Source organism: Lepidochelys kempii, chromosome 18 (assembly GCF_965140265.1).
Source record: "Lepidochelys kempii isolate rLepKem1 chromosome 18, rLepKem1.hap2, whole genome shotgun sequence".
NCBI lineage: Eukaryota > Metazoa > Chordata > Testudines > Cheloniidae > Lepidochelys > Lepidochelys kempii.
This window is the reverse complement of record NC_133273.1, coordinates 19,309,156-19,326,616: the sequence shown is the minus strand read 5'-3', so window position 1 is coordinate 19,326,616 and position 17,461 is coordinate 19,309,156. Positions and strand designations below refer to the sequence as shown.

General features: G+C 47.5%; 1 protein-coding gene across 2 annotated transcripts in view; it reads right to left on the bottom strand.

Annotated features, from left to right (window-relative positions):
* Nucleotides 1-8,726, bottom strand: part of SKI (SKI proto-oncogene) — a 107,245-nt gene extending 98,519 nt beyond the window's left edge. For both annotated transcript variants that reach the window (XM_073316356.1, XM_073316357.1), the window contains exon 1: nucleotides 7,600-8,726. In XM_073316356.1, the coding sequence (XP_073172457.1) occupies nucleotides 7,600-8,511 (912 nt within the window). In that variant the 5' untranslated portion in view covers nucleotides 8,512-8,726. The remainder of the gene's footprint in view (nucleotides 1-7,599) is intronic.
* Nucleotides 8,727-17,461: the final 8,735 nt, after the last annotated feature.

Sequence of the window (17,461 nt, the reverse complement as noted above, 5' to 3'; positions counted from 1 at the left end):
CAAAAATCCCTATTTAACAACTGAAATCTAGATACCTAACAGCAATCATAAATCCCAATTCCTGCATGTGACATTGTCCTTTCTGTCTGAGGACAGAGGGACAATTTACAGCAATAAGCACTATCCATCCCTTTAGTAAGTGTTTCCAGGAGCAGATCCATAGTGCACTTCTGAAAATGAAACCCCAACTTTGATCTGCATTTCCCAAAGCAGATATACTAAAGTAATAACACAGCTTTAGATTCTGCTCTTAGATGTAGGTATTGAGTACCAGTGTAAATCCAGAATAACTCTACTGACCTCAGCGGTGCTACTCTGGATTCAAATGGGTGTAATTAGATCAAAATCTGCCCCCATGACTCTAGGGCCACACTCTAGGATGGCTCAACAGCCAGTCGAAGTACAGGAAGGAGTTTGATACAACTACAGTATTTCTGTGGTTTGTGGGCAAATAGGCTTCAGTTACTTGTCTGCTGACTGCTTGAGTGAGAACTGCAGAACTAGCCCCAAACTATCCTTACGTTACAGAGTCTTGGGGGGGGGGGGGTGTTAAGTTATCTGCATTTAAATTTTTGCAAAAAAAAATTTAAAGGAGCTAAGCAGCGGAGGGAGAACGAAGTATATCTTAACTGAGCAATCACCGTTGCCCATAGTGAATTCTATGCACTTCAATAATAATTTTCCAAGGTAAAAATAATACAGTATCAACTCAATCCCATTATTTTCCAATCTCTTTGCAGACTGAAGATTACTGTTTAGCTTTTAGCATGGAGCAGCAGAATGAAATGCAAAGATTTTCTGCACAAAAATGTCAATGTTTACTGCCCAAATTCAGAAAATATTTTTAAAAATGCATTAAAAAACCCCAGATGTTATGTCTGTTAACAGTCAAATAAATTTCATTTAATAATGAAGTCCACAAGTTCAAACACAAACATGCTAAACTATTACATTTTTTAGATAATGCTTCTTTATCTGGAGGTCAACTTGATTTATGTGCCTTGTCCAGCCACTCAACCAAAATGGAGTAGTCCTACTGACTGCTAGTATTCTATAACTACACTACCTAGGAAGCAGTGTTTTATAAGTCACCAGTGTTCATTCCCTAACTATCTTTCTTTCCCAAGAGCCCAGAGATAAGGCCTCTAAGGCTAAATCCTCCCATTGGAGACAGTGATACAATTCCCACTGACTTCAGTGGGAGTTGCTTCTGGGCAAAGTACTATAGTGTTGAGCCCAAAGCTTGCTACTGTCTTTGAAAAGAAGAATTAAACCTGGCTTAGACAGAACTGGGTCTGAATAATGCACTTTGAGATGGATTTTTGTGTGTGATATCTAGCCAGAGCATGTGCCAAGCTACCGGTGTGAATTCCCACCATCAGACACTTCACACTGTTAGCGCTGCAGACATGCACAATTTTTGACTGTGCTGAGTTGTGATAGAGGTCCTCTTCAAATTGGAATCAGGACCACGCTAACAACTGTGTCAAAACAACACTGCCACTTGAAATGTTCTATAGCATGGTTTCCCCAATCAGAGTGGCATGGATTTCTTATTCCGAAGAACCATGCTAGCCAAAACATGCTTAGACTCAATGGTCTTGTAAATACTAGGGTTACCTTAAAATTTCCCACCGTTCTAGCAATGTTGAAAGATGTAGCACAGATAAAGTGCAAGCAGCTGCCAGCATTTTAACCACTGTTGTCTAGACATGCTCTGAAGCCTAGTATAGACACCTCCAGATCATGTATGGCATGCTTTTGTAAAGCCAATCTAAACACAGATCCCAAGAAACAAAAATATGCCCTCACTAGTTAAGACGATCAAGTTAGACCCCTGCTAGCAACAACCATGTCCAAATCCTAAGGCATAGTTCAGATATTAGGTCCCTGCAATGTAGTCAGGACCAAACTATGTTTAACTTTGTCCCTAAAGTGTACTGAAGCCTTGGACAGGTCCAAGTCCTGAGTTCATAAGCCACAAAAATGGTGTGTCAGAATAGGCCACAAAAAGAGCAAATGTTTGCAGTTCTAACGTTGGGATTTTCCAAAGAGCAGAAGGAAGGGAGTTAGGCACCCAAAATCCCTACCTAAAAAAAAATATCAGAGGTCTAACTTCAGTGACTTCTATCGGGGTGAACTAGTTTATGGCAACTGAGAGCAGAAGTCGGCTCAGAATCTTCATTTCATTATTTGCAAGATATTCACCCATGTGCACACCCCTACCTTACTTCTCAATCCGTAACATCGGTAAATCAGTTTCCACTCCTGGGGAAAAAAATAGCTGATGCCTGCTTAAAACACGGACATCTCCACACACACACAGGATTTTGCTTTAAGCTTGGTATCATTTTTGGAGCTTAGCTTCTGAGCCATAAAATGATACCAAGCTTAAGCTGTTGCTCCAAGCCATTGCTGGTTTCTGCTTTGGTGGCCATCTTGGTTTTTATTGAAGATTTTCAAATAAAATTTTTAATAGTCAGATAATGCAATGAGTCATTTCAGTGTTATATATAATAATGGGCCTGATCCTGCAGTCTTTAGGCAGGCAGAATTCCCCATTGACTTTTATCTAATCCATTTAGTGATGGACTAGACAGTAGTTTGGATGCCACAACCTGGGCAGAACCACAAGTTCTCTACAGTGCATGTCACAGGCCACACATTCCTAGCAACTGCAAGAGATTCCTCTTTAGGTAGCAGGGACTCACACTAGTGGAGTAAAAGGATCCGGATTTTATCCCTGCTGCCACTGTGAAGATCTGGGTGGCCATAGTGTGCAGTACAATGACAGCTGTGAAGTACTTAAGTGGCCACAGCTATCTTACAATGTCACTCAGAGCTGCATTATTTCACCGTGAATAATTTCTGTCCTTTGATTTGGCTGCACACTTGACCTGACTAAACCTTACTCCAGCTGAGAAAGCTCCGTGATGTGGCAGCAGCGCTGGATTTGGAGGAACTGCTAAATAAAGTGGAAGGCCTACTGTGCTCATTTGCATGTCAATACCCAGAATGCTACTTCTAGCTCACAGCGACTTCATAGAAATGCTGGGACCTGAGCCATGGGAACACTGCAGCGCTGGTGTGTGTGGGAGTGTGCACGGAATTCTCTTATCCCCCTAGTCTCTGATTCTATGTAGTTTTGCTAAAAAAAAAGTCTAGCTCTGAAATGCAAGGAGAGGGGAATATTAAAGCCCATCAGGCTGTGCTCAGTTCGATGACTCACAGAAAGTGGTATGGGGCAGGGTGACAGGATCTTACACTGTTCTACTGGAGACTGCCCACCAATCAAAAAAGCTTTAAAGCCCCCTTTTGAGGCTTTAGTATCTCAGACACTTTGGAGACATGCTGGCATGTAGAAAGCAGACAGACAGCAGACCAGGATAGGGCAAGGGCATCAGCCATGGAGCACAGGAGAGATGGGAATGGCGACCCAGGCCTCACCTATACTGGCCAGAGGAGACCATGGAAGTCTCAACTGAAGTACTGTGTCCAGTTCTGGGCATCACACTTCAGGAAAGATGTGAACAAATGGGAGAAAAAAAAATCCAGAGGACAGCAACAAATATGATTATAGGTCTAGAAAACATCACCTATGTGGAAAGATGAAAAAAAACGGTTTTATTTAGTCTGGAGAAGAGAAGACTGAGGGGGGACATGGTAACAGTCTCCAAGTACATAAAAGGCGGATATAAAAAGGAGGGTGATAAATTGTTCTCCTTAGCCACTAAAGATAGAACAAGAAGCAATGGGCTTAAATTGCAGCAAGGGAGATTAAGGTTGGACATTAGGAAAAGCTTCGTAAGTATTGGGACAAATTACCTAGGGACGTTGTGAAAACTCTGTCAGTGGACATTTGTAAGAACAGGTTTGACAAACACCTGCCAGGGATGGTCTAGATAATACTTAGTGTTGCCTCTGTGGAGGGCACTGGACAAGACAGCCTATCTTCGAGGTCCCTTCCAGTCCTATGTTCTTATGATTCTATGCAACTATACCAAAAGAAACCATGGCTCTCAATTTATGGGACCCATTTTTGCAATTCTGGAAGTTTTTAAATCTTAGGACACACAACCCAGAACGTGGTGGCTGTGCTTTGAATAGCTCCACTCCAGACACAGTGGGTGAGAAGGGAGAGGGAACAAACTAATGGAGAAAAGTAGAAGAGACTAGGACACACTCACATATAAAACCAGAGGCAGCAGCAGGAGACCAGGAAAGGAGCAGGGAGAACAGAAAAAAATGCCGGGGGAAGTGGGAGAGCAGGGGCGGAGGGGGAGAATCCAGGTGACAAGAAGAGACAGAAGGGGAGGGACTAGGACAAGGGCAAAGACTGAGGGGAAACAGGAAAGAGCTCAAGGGAAGAGGAAGCTCTGGGAAGTGGAGGGAAGGTGAAGGTTAAGGGTGGAGTGGATGTGAAGAAGCTCATAGGTCAACACAGAGGGAAAACAGACCCGAGATTAGGGAGGAAATAAAAAGGAATAAAACTAAAAAGAAAAGGGAAGGAAGAAAAGTGACAGACTCTGAGGAACTTGCTCTGCTGTACTGCAGAGTTCAGAGCTTCCTCAAATCTGTGGCTTTAACCCATTGTCCCCTTCATGAGGCTTCCACCTGCACTGCAGTTCTAGACCAAGCCACTCCCGGGAGGAGCAAAACCACAGACACCACACCTTGCACAATCACAGACACATAAGGCACAGTCATGCTGACAGAGCAGCAGAGATACCCCCAGCCCCAAACACCCCAGAGACACACAGCCCGACACATATAAGCACAGACCCATCATGAAACTGAGACGAATTCAAACAAATCACAAAAGAAGGCACACATCACACACGCATATGTACACAAATGGATATATGACAAAACAAAGTGACACAAGCACATACACACAAAAAAGCGAAGCGACACAGACACACGTTTCACACATTTATCCACAAAAAAGCACCCCACACGCAGCCAGAGAAACACACGAGCATGCAGGCAGACAGTGATAAACACAACCACACAGAGCCAGAGACAGGATCTTCCTTTCATTTCCTTGCTAGGCGACCTAAAATTTACTCCAGTCTAGCAGCCCTTGAGCCAGACTGAATCTCTCCATAATTATCTGCAAATGCTGCTACAGCACAAATGACCTTAACATATGATATCCCGTTGGCTACATCTGATGGAAAAAGGCTGGAGAAAAAGGAAACATAAGTGAGCTAAGGCAATTCCAAAACTCTGTCTGGTCTGCCAGGTAAGTTGTTGACAGGGTCTCTTCAAGATTGTGTTGTATTTATACAGGAGCCCTGAAGCCAACTCAAAAGCCTTGAAACTTAGCCCAGTTCTGCACAAGAACTGAGATAAAACGTTCCCCTTTCCCCCACCCTATCCCCAGAACATGGACACAATCTACCCCTTACAATATTGCATTTTGAAAGCCAACACCCTGGGAATTTCATAGCATAAATGCATTTTGGCAAAATGTTCCAAAGTAGCCACTGATCTTTTAATATTTTTGATGCCACAATTTTTAGGTGCCCAACTTGAGCCTCATTGATCCTGATTTGTCAGAGGTGCTGTGCACCTTTCCCACAGGCCTCATCTGGAGCCAGGAGTGCTTAGCGCTTTCTGAGAAAGTGAAGTCCCTTTTGGGGTGGGATCTCGAGTTGGGCTCCACCCCTAAAAAAAAAAATTTTTTTAAAAATCAATAAATCAAAGCACCCCAAGTTCAGTAACCACTTTTGAAAAACGTCGCCCCTTGTGTCTAAACTTCCCCTGACTCCACTTAGCTCCAGTCAAGGGTTCTGGATATTGCTAAAAACAGCGTAAAACTCCATAAAAAACCATTGACACCACTTAAGGTTTGAAATTCTTCAAATGAAAGAGGTCAGCTGTGGAAATGGGGAAGCAATCCACCAATACGCGACTAACCCAGGTAATAGTCAAAATACACCTTTCTGGGAGTAGGAGAGGGAAATGGGGAGAGGTGGTCTGGGCAGGATGCCACAATCGCAGCAAGGTCCCTTCACCCCCAAAATCCTGCTTCCCCAGCCTCACAACCCCACCCCCTTCTGAACCCTTCCCCTCCCCACACATCTGTACAAGATAGTCAATCCCCACCATGCCACCTTAGCGCATGATTAGCAGCGGACAGAAAAGCCATTAAAAACACATCCACCTCCAACTATGGCGATAATGTGGCTCATCACAGCACAACACTGCCACAATGGCTCTGACCCTCCAGCTCTGGGGAGGAGAATTTGAGGAACTAGAGGGAGGAGGAGTCTAGTTACTGATTTGGAAAAAAAAGAAAAGAAAGAAAAGCTAGAGGCAAGCAGCTGAATTAACTGGGCCTCCCAAAGCTAGCTGGGCTAAGTGCAGCTTTGTGTCTGGATATTTAAAAAAGAAAGTTAAAGATAGAGAGTGATTAAAACAAGCATTTGGGAAGTGATGAGAATATCCCTGCCCATTCGCAATAGGCTTTAAATGCTTCTCTTTGAGTTTGTCCCTAGCTTTGTGCACCCTACAACTCCAGCAACCAAAAATCCCCAACAAAATGAGACAAAATCCACCCAGCAAGCCAGTGCAGTAGAACTCAAGGGAAGGAGTTAACTCGACTTTTCGAGTGTGCGCGTGCGGACAGTGTGCTGCTCATCCCACAGCCAATTACACCACCGCCAGTGAGCCAGACATCCTGGTGTCTGCGAGGAAGTTTTCAGGGCCCTGTGGCATTGCTGCCCATTGATCAGGACTGGTGCCAGGGGCCACCACGGCCTGCCACCCACCCACATGCTGGGGATTCAGGCTGCTCAGACTGAAGAAGGAAAAGAAAAAAAAAAAAAGCCACCTAAAATAAATGTGGTTTAGCAGTCTGGATGGGCAGCGTCAACACCCGCATGGCATATCTTAGAGACTGCTGCAGTTGGCTCTAGACAGATTCATTTACTGGATTATACAAAACCCAATACACAAAAGCCAGTCTGGTCGTAGGATTCAGACAATGTGCTCAGTCTTCTCCGTTCACACACCAGCCGCTAATGCGGGCTACTAGTATACTGACCTATTGTCAGATTTTTTCCTATATACCCCTGTGACCAGTCACATTTCATTTCCATCTACGCTTGGAGATCGTTTAGTCTCTGTTCCCAGACCTGTTCAATGTATTATTAACACATACATTAGGAGTGGAGTTGTATGTATTTCTGTAAAGAGCAGTTTGTTCGTGTTAGTTGTCCTGGCCCCAGCTTCCGTGCTTCCCCATTCAGGCTCCGATCCCAAAGTCCTGGCCTAGCCAGCACTCCCAGTGAAAGTATGGGGGGAGCAAAGGCAGCAGGAGCAGGCCCCTAAGGTACAATTCAAAGAAGAAATAGAAAGATAAAAGTATTTTAAGTAAAACCTAAAAGCCACCAAGAACAACAATTTAAGCCTACAAGAAAGCGAAGTGCAGTGTCTGAGAATGCTCTTCCACATCACCCCACTGGGCTCGATTTCACAGCATGGTTAGGCTGCTGCATGCCTTTAAAGGGAAAGGGGCCACCAACGCTGGTTTGTCAGGAGACCGCTGAAACCGTGGGCAAATTTTCCCCCCCAAAACCAGGTGCCACTTACCCTGGGTGCTTTTCTCTTGTATTTGTTGCTGTAGTCAAATTTCTCTTTCATGTCATCCAAGAACTGGCCCAGCCTCGCTTTCTCCTCTTTCCCGGTGTAATCCTGGCTGAGGAGGATATAGGACCTCCAGTTCGCCGAGTCAAAGCCCCAGTGGCAAGTCCTGTTCTCCAGGGATTTATGCGAGTGGACCACGAATTTGTGAGGCGGGTACATGAGCCTGCAGTCCAAGCACTGGATGCAGGCAGCGCTGGGGTTGGCGTACAGCTCCGGCACCAGGAGTCCCTTGCACTTCCCGAAGCACTCGTGGTACACCTTGAAGCTCTGCTCCGTGAGCTCCAGCTCGATGGTGCTGGGGAACTCCTTCTTGCAGCGGGGCGGGTAGCTGCCCCCGTAGAGCAAGGCGTTGCAGAGCCGCTCGGCGTCCGTCTTGGTGATGAGCCCGCAGGACGGGGCCGAGAAGGGCAGGATGCCCATGACTTTCAGGATCTCCAGCTGGTCGGCCGTGCAGCGGGAGCAGTAGACGTGCAGCTCGTCGCACACCGAGTTGATCTGCTGCAGGGAGAAGTCCCGCAGCACGGAGTTCAGGATCTGCGGCAGGCAGAGCCGCTTCTCCCCGCCCACCACGAAGCAGGAGATGGTCTCCCCCTCCAGGATGGTCTCGCACCGCTCCGTGGACCTGTCCGAGGGCATGAAGAAGGGGCCCGGCATCACCGGCGGGGGCTGGATGGGGGGCAGGTGGAGGGCGGGCTCCGCCGGCTCCTTGCCACTGTCCTTCTTGTACATCTCCTGCGCCCAGCGGGCGGAGAAGGCGGCCGGGCCACCCAGGGAGCTCATGGAGCTCAGGTGAAACTGTTCCAAGGTCTTCTGCAGCCCGGGGTGCGGCTGGAAGCTGCTGCGACCGACCGCCTCCATCTTTCAGCCCCGGAGCCCCCTCCCCGCCCCGGCCCGACCAACAGCGAGAGGGAAGGGAAGGGAGCGCAAAGCCCCGGCTCGGGCGCCGCTACGCCGGGGGCCAACGCATCCACAGCGCCCGGCCCGGCCTCCGGCTGAGTGTGCCCGCGGGGCGCGTGTGCCCGGCGCCGGGGGGGCCGCTTGCACCCGCGCCTCCCCCCCCCCCCGCGCTGCCCCGCGAGTGTCGCGCCGCCCTGAGCACACCGGGCCCGCCCGCCCGCCACGCCGCCAGCACGCGCTCTCCCGGACGCCCCCCCCCCCCCCGCAGCAACCCCCCCCCCAAATACACCCCACAGAAAAGTCTGTGCCACGCTCCAGCCCCCGGGGGGCTCAAAGGCGCGCGGGCTGCGGCTCCGCGGCGGCCTCCCGGCTGTCCATCTCCACCGAAGCCAAGCGGGCGTAAGTGGGGGGGGGAGGGAGGGAAGCTTGGGTCCGTGCAAGGAGGGGGCCACCCAAAAAACAAAAAAAACAAAAAAAACAAACCACAACCTAAAAAACCACAAAATTTTGTTGCAATATTTGGTTTTTCTTAAAAGCTCCCCCGCCCGGCTTCACAATCTTTTGCACGTCCAAAAAAACCCCAAAAACGTGGTGGGGGGGGGCTGCAGACAGAGAAGGGGGCTGCAGGCAGACAGGCAGGCGGGCTTCCCCCCCCTTTTCCGTGTGGTCCCCGGGCTGGGTCGGGAAGGTTTCCTTTGCTTTCAGTTCTTGCTCTGCTCTGCTCTCGCGTCTAGCGGGCTGCGGGGAGCTGCAGGCGGCGAGCGCGCATCCTCCCGGCTCCTCTCCCCGGCAGCGACTGAGCGCGCCTCGCGCCTGAGCTCGGGCCGCCTCGCGCTCACTCCTCCCCCCGCCCCGCCCCGCCCCGCCCCTCCCCGCGCGCCCGCCCGCACCCCTCCCCTGTTTGTTGGTGTCTGCCTCAGTCATTGAATCCCTGCCAAGAATGTGACCAACTCCCCAGGCTGGGCTCTTCCAGGAACGGGGGCCGCCTCCCCCCGCGCCGCTCTTCGCGGAGCCGCTCTGCGAAGGCAAGCCCCGGAGCCTGCCGGGCTGGGGAAGAGAGTAAAGTGCTGGGTTCACAGACCTGCCAGCGAGGAAGTACGGGGGCGGGAGGGTGAGGGCTTTTCTCTGAGGGTTTGGTTTCTGCTTTGTCCTGATTATTCACTGAGTTGAGGTGTGTGTGTTTAATTTTTTAAGTGTGTGCCTGATATAAGCACATACACACAAGGTACATGCAACACACCCAGGCTTCATGCAATTAACACAAAAGTTGCACAACATACATACACCATCTGTATGTAATTCAAGACAAGTCCACACCTGACACAAAATACACACACACACACACACAACACAAAGATATGCACCTAACGTATACATGTAATACAAATTTTATGTGTAACACCTTCAAACATAAAACATGTACATCTAACACACGCACAAAATACACACACACACACGGAACATGCACAAAACACACGTAATGTGTAAAACAAAACACACACACATATGCATAGTGCAAAACATATGCCCAATGTAAATGCATAACACAAATACACAGTGTATAGATGGAACACACACGCACAACATGGCACAGCCTGCTGTAATACAAACACAGTGGAGAACAAAGAGAGAAAATACATTTTCAGCTGAAACTGCAGGGGTATTTTAGGTCAGAAAAATTAAATTTGTTCAGTCAAAAGGTAGCCTGGGATCTTTAAGAGCCATGACTAATGGAGGACCTCCCTTTCACATCTCATGCGAAAGAGGGCACAGAGCCACCCCAAGGATGGTTGTGCACTGACTCACAGGAAAGAGCACCCTCTACTGAATCACTAACACCACTTCCTTCAGCACCAAGATTTTCCTAACAAGTCTCCCAGGCAATCACTGACCCCATTCAGCCCTACTTAGTTTGGGAGAACCTACCGGAAGATACCCAGGTGCGTACACACCATTTTTGCTCGACTTTTTGGGTTTCTTGCTGTTATGAAAACAAATGAGAACTGGAAGACATTCTCCAGAGTTCAAAGCTTTTCCTAAAGAAATCTGTTTTCAATTAGCAAACAATTTTGGTTGAAATGTGTCTGGTTTTTCAATGAGTTACACAGTCAAAATTTCAAATTTTTCGACAATCAAAACTCTTTTTTTACTGTCTTTTCAACCAACTCTAAATACAAACATAAGAAACAAGTTTCAAAACCAAAAAAGAGAGAAACAAGGATTGTTTCCACCACCTCTCATAAATCAACATTTTATTTAACTCTAATGTGCAGACAAGAAGAGGCTACATGACAAACTTTATCCAGCCTAGGAGCCCCAGTTAGGGACCAGAACCTTGGTGTGCCGGGGGCTGTGAAAACACAAAGCAAAAATATGGTTCCTGCCCCAAAGATCTTACAATCTAAGTATAAAACAGAACACAACAGGTGGATGCAGACACATCTGGGGGAAAGGGGTGAAGAGATGAATGTCCAGATAGATATGTTAAATTTGAAGGATCTGTGCAGACACAAAAATAAGAGGAAGTCTGGCCAAAATCAATCAATGTGCTAGGGGAACACAATGCCCTTTGGAATTCTATTTAGAATTCTTTGGAATTCTATTAAGATTTTGAATTCACACCCCCCTAGCGTTCAACGACCATCTGATTTGACAATTTCCAGGGCCTAATCCCAGAGGTTTCAGCCACTTGTACATTTTTTTTTTGTTACTTTGGTCCAACCATTTTATTAATTATTATTTTAACATTTGTAATTGTGGGAACGCCTACAAGTTAACCAACTCGGAGCCCCACTGCATGAGCCAATATATAAACAAATTTGAAAATTACAGACCCTGCCTTATATTGTTGTCACTGTTATTCTGGTGGTAGCAAAGTGCAGTATTTGCACAAAAGAAGGCTCTGATTCCACAATTTGAATTAGCAAGGATGGGCCCAGGGGTCCAGTCACACGCATCCAGTTGAAGCATCTGGGTTTAAAGTATGAAAAGGGAGTGCAAAGAAGGAAAGAACTTCATGTGACTAGCATCTGTCATATCACTTCATGCACTACAGAAGGCAGTCCTGATCTTTGACTGGTGCTCTTAGATGCTACTGCAATACAAATATTAAATAATAATAGGACCTACAAGTACTAATCAGCACCCAGGGCCCTAATGTGCTAGGTACTGTACATTTATGCAATTAAAAAAAACCAATCCATCATGCAAAAAAGCTTACAGTTTACTGGCAGAATTCTGGGCTGTGTTGCTAGTGATCTATAAGGGCACTGGTTAAGAATATATTCTTTTAAATACAAAATTCAGTGTTGTATGGTTGAAACTGACTGTGCCTGTTACCTCCTGATAATAGGAAGTATGCATGAGATCTACCCACTCACATGTTCTTTTGCTTCCAAATCATAAAGTGTTTTGTATTTGAAGAATAAAGAAAGACCCTTTCCCCAAGCAGAGTTTTGACCCCAAAAAGGGAGAAGTGCTAGGGACATTGCTCGTGAATTGATTTTATATGGAAGGTACTCAGCTGATACACTGATGGGACACAGAATAATTCCCTAAAACAGATTTAATTGCAATTTAAAGCTGGTTTTAGATACATTAAAATCTAAGAGAAAAATCCAGATGTATTCAAACACCAACTATAGAATCCCTGATCCTTTTAAAGAGAAAAAAATATATACTTAGAAGGACACTCACTCATTAACGGATAAGCCACTTTGCTCTGGAAGCTGGTTTGTTAGTGTACGTTTTAAAAACAAAAAACCCAACAACTAAGGTTCATTTTAAGAGAGGTGGCTCCTCCAATCAAGATGGTGTCTGCTACTCAGGTATCCACTGGATCCTGTAAGGAGCTGTTTGTGGGCAGGCTGACACTAACTGTCATTCCTAGAAGAGAGAGGACCATACAAAGGAAAGGGAGGATGGCCTGGTGGTTGAGGCACAGGACATCTGGGTTCTATTTCTAGATCTCCCGGGGATTTCATGTTGCCTTGGGCAAGTCATTTAATCTCTTTGTGCCTCATTTCCCCCATCTGTAAAATGGGGGTAATGCCAGCTCCCTGAGGGCAGGCAGGCCTGGATTTACCAGGGTGCCCTCGCTGCGTGTGCACAGGGCCCCTGACTTCCAGGAAAAACAAACAAACAAACAAAACAAAAACCACAGTGGCACAGTGCAACCTCATGTGCCAGGTCATAACAACACTCGTGCCAGTTAGGCCCGGCCACCTCCCTGTCTCAAAGGAGGAGTGATCGGGCAGCGCAGGACTGTGAGTACAAGGCAGGCAATGGGAGAGAGTGGAGGTGCTGGACAGTGGGGGAATCAGGAAGAGCTGCCGTAGCCTGGAACATGAGCAGTGTGCTGGGCCAGGGGGCACCAATGAGTGGCCAGGAAGATCCTGAGGTGGGGGTGAGGGGCTGGGGGGAGTTGTTGGTGGGCTCTGGGGTGAAAGGGCAGTGTTGGGGGGGGGAGTTTAAATTGAGTGGGATGTACGTCAGGGCTGCTGGGATGAGTTGGGGGGGCTCTCAGGATAAGTGGGAGCTGGTGGAGGGTTGTTGCGGTGGATGTGGGGTGGGAGGAGCATTCTGAGCTTTGTGTGGGCTATGGGGCGGATTGCTACCTCGTTTAGGAAAGGCGGGGAGGCCGCTTAATTTCCATAGTGCACAGGGCCCCAAAATTCTTTAGTCTGGGCCTGGCCAGGGAGGGTAAAATTAATTCCCATTAAGGTCACCAAAAACTCAGATTGACTCGAATGGAAGCAAGATCAGGCCCTAAATCAGAATCAATTCCATTGTGGCCAATGGAGGCGCAATGATGTAAAAACAGCATCAGGGACCTGATCCAGAGCCCAGCGAAGTAATGGAAAGGTTCCCTCTGACCTCAGCAGGCTATAAACTTGGGTCGTTCAGCTGAGGAGAGGGGAAATATTGACTGCAAGGGAGCAGTTGTGTTGTGGGAGGAGCATGGGGTAGAAGAAAACCAAGTATTTGAACACCGTCCTCCTATGAGCTGTAGGTGACCCTGGGCAAGTCCCTTCCTCATTCTTTGCCTCGGTTTCTCTATCTGCAAGTGTGGATAGTGACCCTGCCCTGTCTCAGAAGGAGGATTAGTTTATGAATGGGTGTAAGACACACTCTGAGATCCTCAGACAAGCAGCTTTGGAGAAGGGGAAAGGATTAGTATCAAATTGCTCAATGCTGTGGTTTTTCCTAACAGGTTTAGGCATTAAAAGGCTGGCGTTCGCGCCACTCACAATACAGTAAAACTTCCGTTTGTCTGTCTCCCAGGGGCTGTGCAGAGTTAAAGAGCAGTGGGGAGGTGGTGTGGGGGAGACTGGCCTGGGGAGTAGAGAGATCTCTCACTTTGGAGTAAGGTGACAGCAGGTTTTGAAGCCTCTTGCCTTCCTGATGGAGGTCTGTGAACAGGACGTGTGTTCAATAACAACAACAACTACACACTCATCTTACACACACATCCCCCTGACACACACCCCCAGTGCCTCTCCAACCAATTCAGATCTCTCATGCTTGACAACCTTCTAGCTGGAGAAAGCAGAAATGGGGGGGGGAGGGAATCTCAGAGGAAGGGCCCTGACACCACAGAGTTTTTTTCTCTCTCTCTTTTTTTTTTTTCCTATTGGCTTCAAGGCCAGCAGCTCCTGGAACACAAATGCTCTTGTAAACTTCTGAACCACACAACCCTATGGTGGGTGGGTGTTTGCTCCCTGCCTGCCAGTTCCAATCCACCCACAGATTCCAAAGGCCCAGAACGAAAAGCAGACTCCATTTTCCATATTTAAACAGGCAATTCATTCCATCCACCCCTCCACTTTTGGTTCACTTGCAAATCTGTGAGTGGGGAGCATCTTCCCTCATCACCGCCCCAACCCCTTCCATCTCCCCAAGCGGGAAGAGGGATGTGTTTGTGCCTGAAACATTCCACACACACACACACACACACACATAAAAATACGCTCCAGTCCTCTCTGCTGCCAGATGTGAAGCTCATCAGGAAGCCAGAGAGGTTATCAGGGACAGGACTGCATCTTGCAACTATTTCATAAAACATCTGGGGAGGGTTAGCCTCTGGAGTGGGGGTGGAAGACAGGTGACATCTGAAAGCACAAAGGCAAAAGGGACATGTAGAGATGCCACTCAGAGCAGCTAAAGAGCATAATGTATCTTGGTTTAGACTGTACATTCTTGTGGGGCAGGGACTGGCCTGCGCCGTACAAAGCACAGTGAGGCCCCAATCCTGACTGGGGTTTTGCGGCACTACAAGTAACAAACAAATAAAAATAAAGTGAAATGCAAGGAGATGCAGTTTCCTACCCAGCCTGCCCTTTGGGAGCCTCTGCTGGAGCAGATTTGATTATCAATGATTTGTAGCTAGAAGCCCCAACCAAGACTGTACAGTACCCAGCACAATGGAGCCTAACTGCTCTCTCAAAAGAGCTGAGCGATCCCCAGGCACGTAAAAGAAGAGGCCAGATCTTCAGGAGTGATCAGTGCTCCTGGACGCTGAATGGGTTTGAAAAAGCTGGTCAGTTATATGACACTTCATGAGGATTATTTAGTTCTCTAATTTGCATATTTGCAACTCATTAGCATGTGGCCATAATTTGAGCTTAGGGTCAACACGTCCTGCCCCAAGCCGTGGTAGGGCTGGACAGGATGTGGAGCAGCACAAAAGTTGCCAGCTCTGAGGTTGGGGCAGGTGGGGAGGTATCTGGGGATGTTCTGGCAGGGGTCTGGGATTGCTGGGCTAGCAGGGGGGCCGTGCTATGGTGTCTGAGGTAGCTGGAGGGCTGGATGCTGTCAGAGTAGGTGGGGGGGTGCAGGTAACTGGGGTTCTAGGCTCCATCTGGGAGGCAGGGGGTTGGGTTCTCTCTGTGGGACAAGGTGTCAGGCAGGGGCTGGAGTCTCTCTGGAGGGCAGGGGGTTTAGGGGAGCGTGGAGCTCGTATTGAGTCCCCCTTCCCTTCTATCCCTGCCTGCCTGCCTGCCAGCCACTCACTGCTGCCTCCTTCGGATTCAGCAGGGGCAGCAACCAGAAGGGAAGATATACAGGCAGGGGGCTGCCTGCTTCTGAGGGACTCAACAGCAACTTCTATATGTGGCAGGAGGAATGACGGCTTCTGCCAGCAGCTCAGCCATGTGTGCAACATGGAGTCTGAGCTGCGAGCTCAGGGCTGCCCAACACAGGAGCATCTCGAGAAATGCCCAGCCTGTGGCAGCCCTGTCCATAAGTGCTGATGGGTGCCAAGCACTTTGGAAAGTCCAGCCCGATCCAAAACCCACTGAACTCAACGGAAAGACTCTGACTGACTTCCCTAGGCTTTGGATCAGGCTCATAGCAAGGGACTGTCTTTGCCCCAAAGAGTTTATACCTCGATGGGCAAAAAGCAGCAGCCCCAGTCCAGTGCTTTATCTCAGGACCATCCCACCTCTCCGTTTTGCTCCCTTCCTTCCTGTTGCTTGTGGACTCTGCCTGATGGATCTAGCAGGCGAAGGCCCTGATTTAGCAAAGAACTGAGATCAAAAGTGACTTGAGCAGATTCCATAGATGCATCGATTCCAAGGCCAGAAGGGACCATTGTGATCCTCTTTTCTGACCTCCTGTATAACAGACCATAGAGCTTTCCTTAAATAATTCCTAAAGCTGATCTTTAGAAAAGCACCCAATCTTGATTTTAAAATGGCCAGTGACACCACAACCCTGGATACTTCAGTGCCTTGCCTAATTGGGGCTTTAGTTTTCACTGGGTACAATCAAAATGGGAAACCAACCACCACCTGAAAGGAGAGTCATTCAGCCATGTGCATTAACTCCAATATTAAAACTGGACCCTAAGAAATGCTTCATTGAGACACTTTGGCCCAGCTCTCTGAGGTATTTAGACTAGGCTTTTGTTTTTTAATACACTGATTGTTACCAGGCTAAAAATGTAACTTTAGCAAAAATACACTAATCCTATTTTTTTTCTTTAACTGCAGCCACCTGCTGTTCTCATTTTGTCAGGAAGAACACGAGACAGTTTTTACAATCACCAGCCAATTACTCAAAGAGCGCACCTGATCCCAGACATGGACTCTCAGCCCGCGGCATACTCTGGTGACCTGTTCTGATCGCTGGCAGTTTCATTCCTGCTGCACAGTGAGAGGAGTTCGTGGGAAGTGCAGCAGGAACTGCATCTAGGTTCCCCTTCTGCCATTCCTGGGGCATCTTCTAACACACACGCTGCAACAGGCCGGCTGTAGGGGAAGTCAGCTGGTATTGCAGTAGGGATCAATAACCTACTGAGCTCAGAGATTAATGAAGATTTTTGTGTATACAGCCCTCCAGCATTTAGGAAGTTAGAAAAGCAACCACACCCATATCCAAAGCTAAGAGTCCCCTACATTTTAGTTAGTTTCATGTCACTTCACTCAAACAGCTGCAGAGGCAAACCAGCATCTTTAATTTTAGTGCAATCCAGCAAACAAGTAGTTTGTACAATGCAAAAACTCCCTGAGGACACAGAGTCCCCCCCCTTCCCCAAATACAGATTTAGTCCAGACTTACTTTGTGCAATTAGAACATTGAGGGGGAAGAAGATAAATCACTTTTCCCCAATAAGGCTTACTTTTTTTGCACCTTCACTGGGCTCCACTGGTGAAACTAAGTTAATCAATTACACTAAGTGCCTCCTTCTAGTGCTGGTATACAGGGACAATCCAGTCGTGCTGTGCTTCAGAAAAATGCAAAGGAAAGTTTAATTTTATTTATTTAAAGGCAGCTTTAACTGAAATTTAAAACAAAAATACATGCAAGTATTTCTAGCCATATACAGTTTTTTAATTATAATGTATTTATTTAAAGAACATAACCTAAATCTAAGGCCTTACCGCAAAAGCGTCGACCCTGAGTTCTAAAG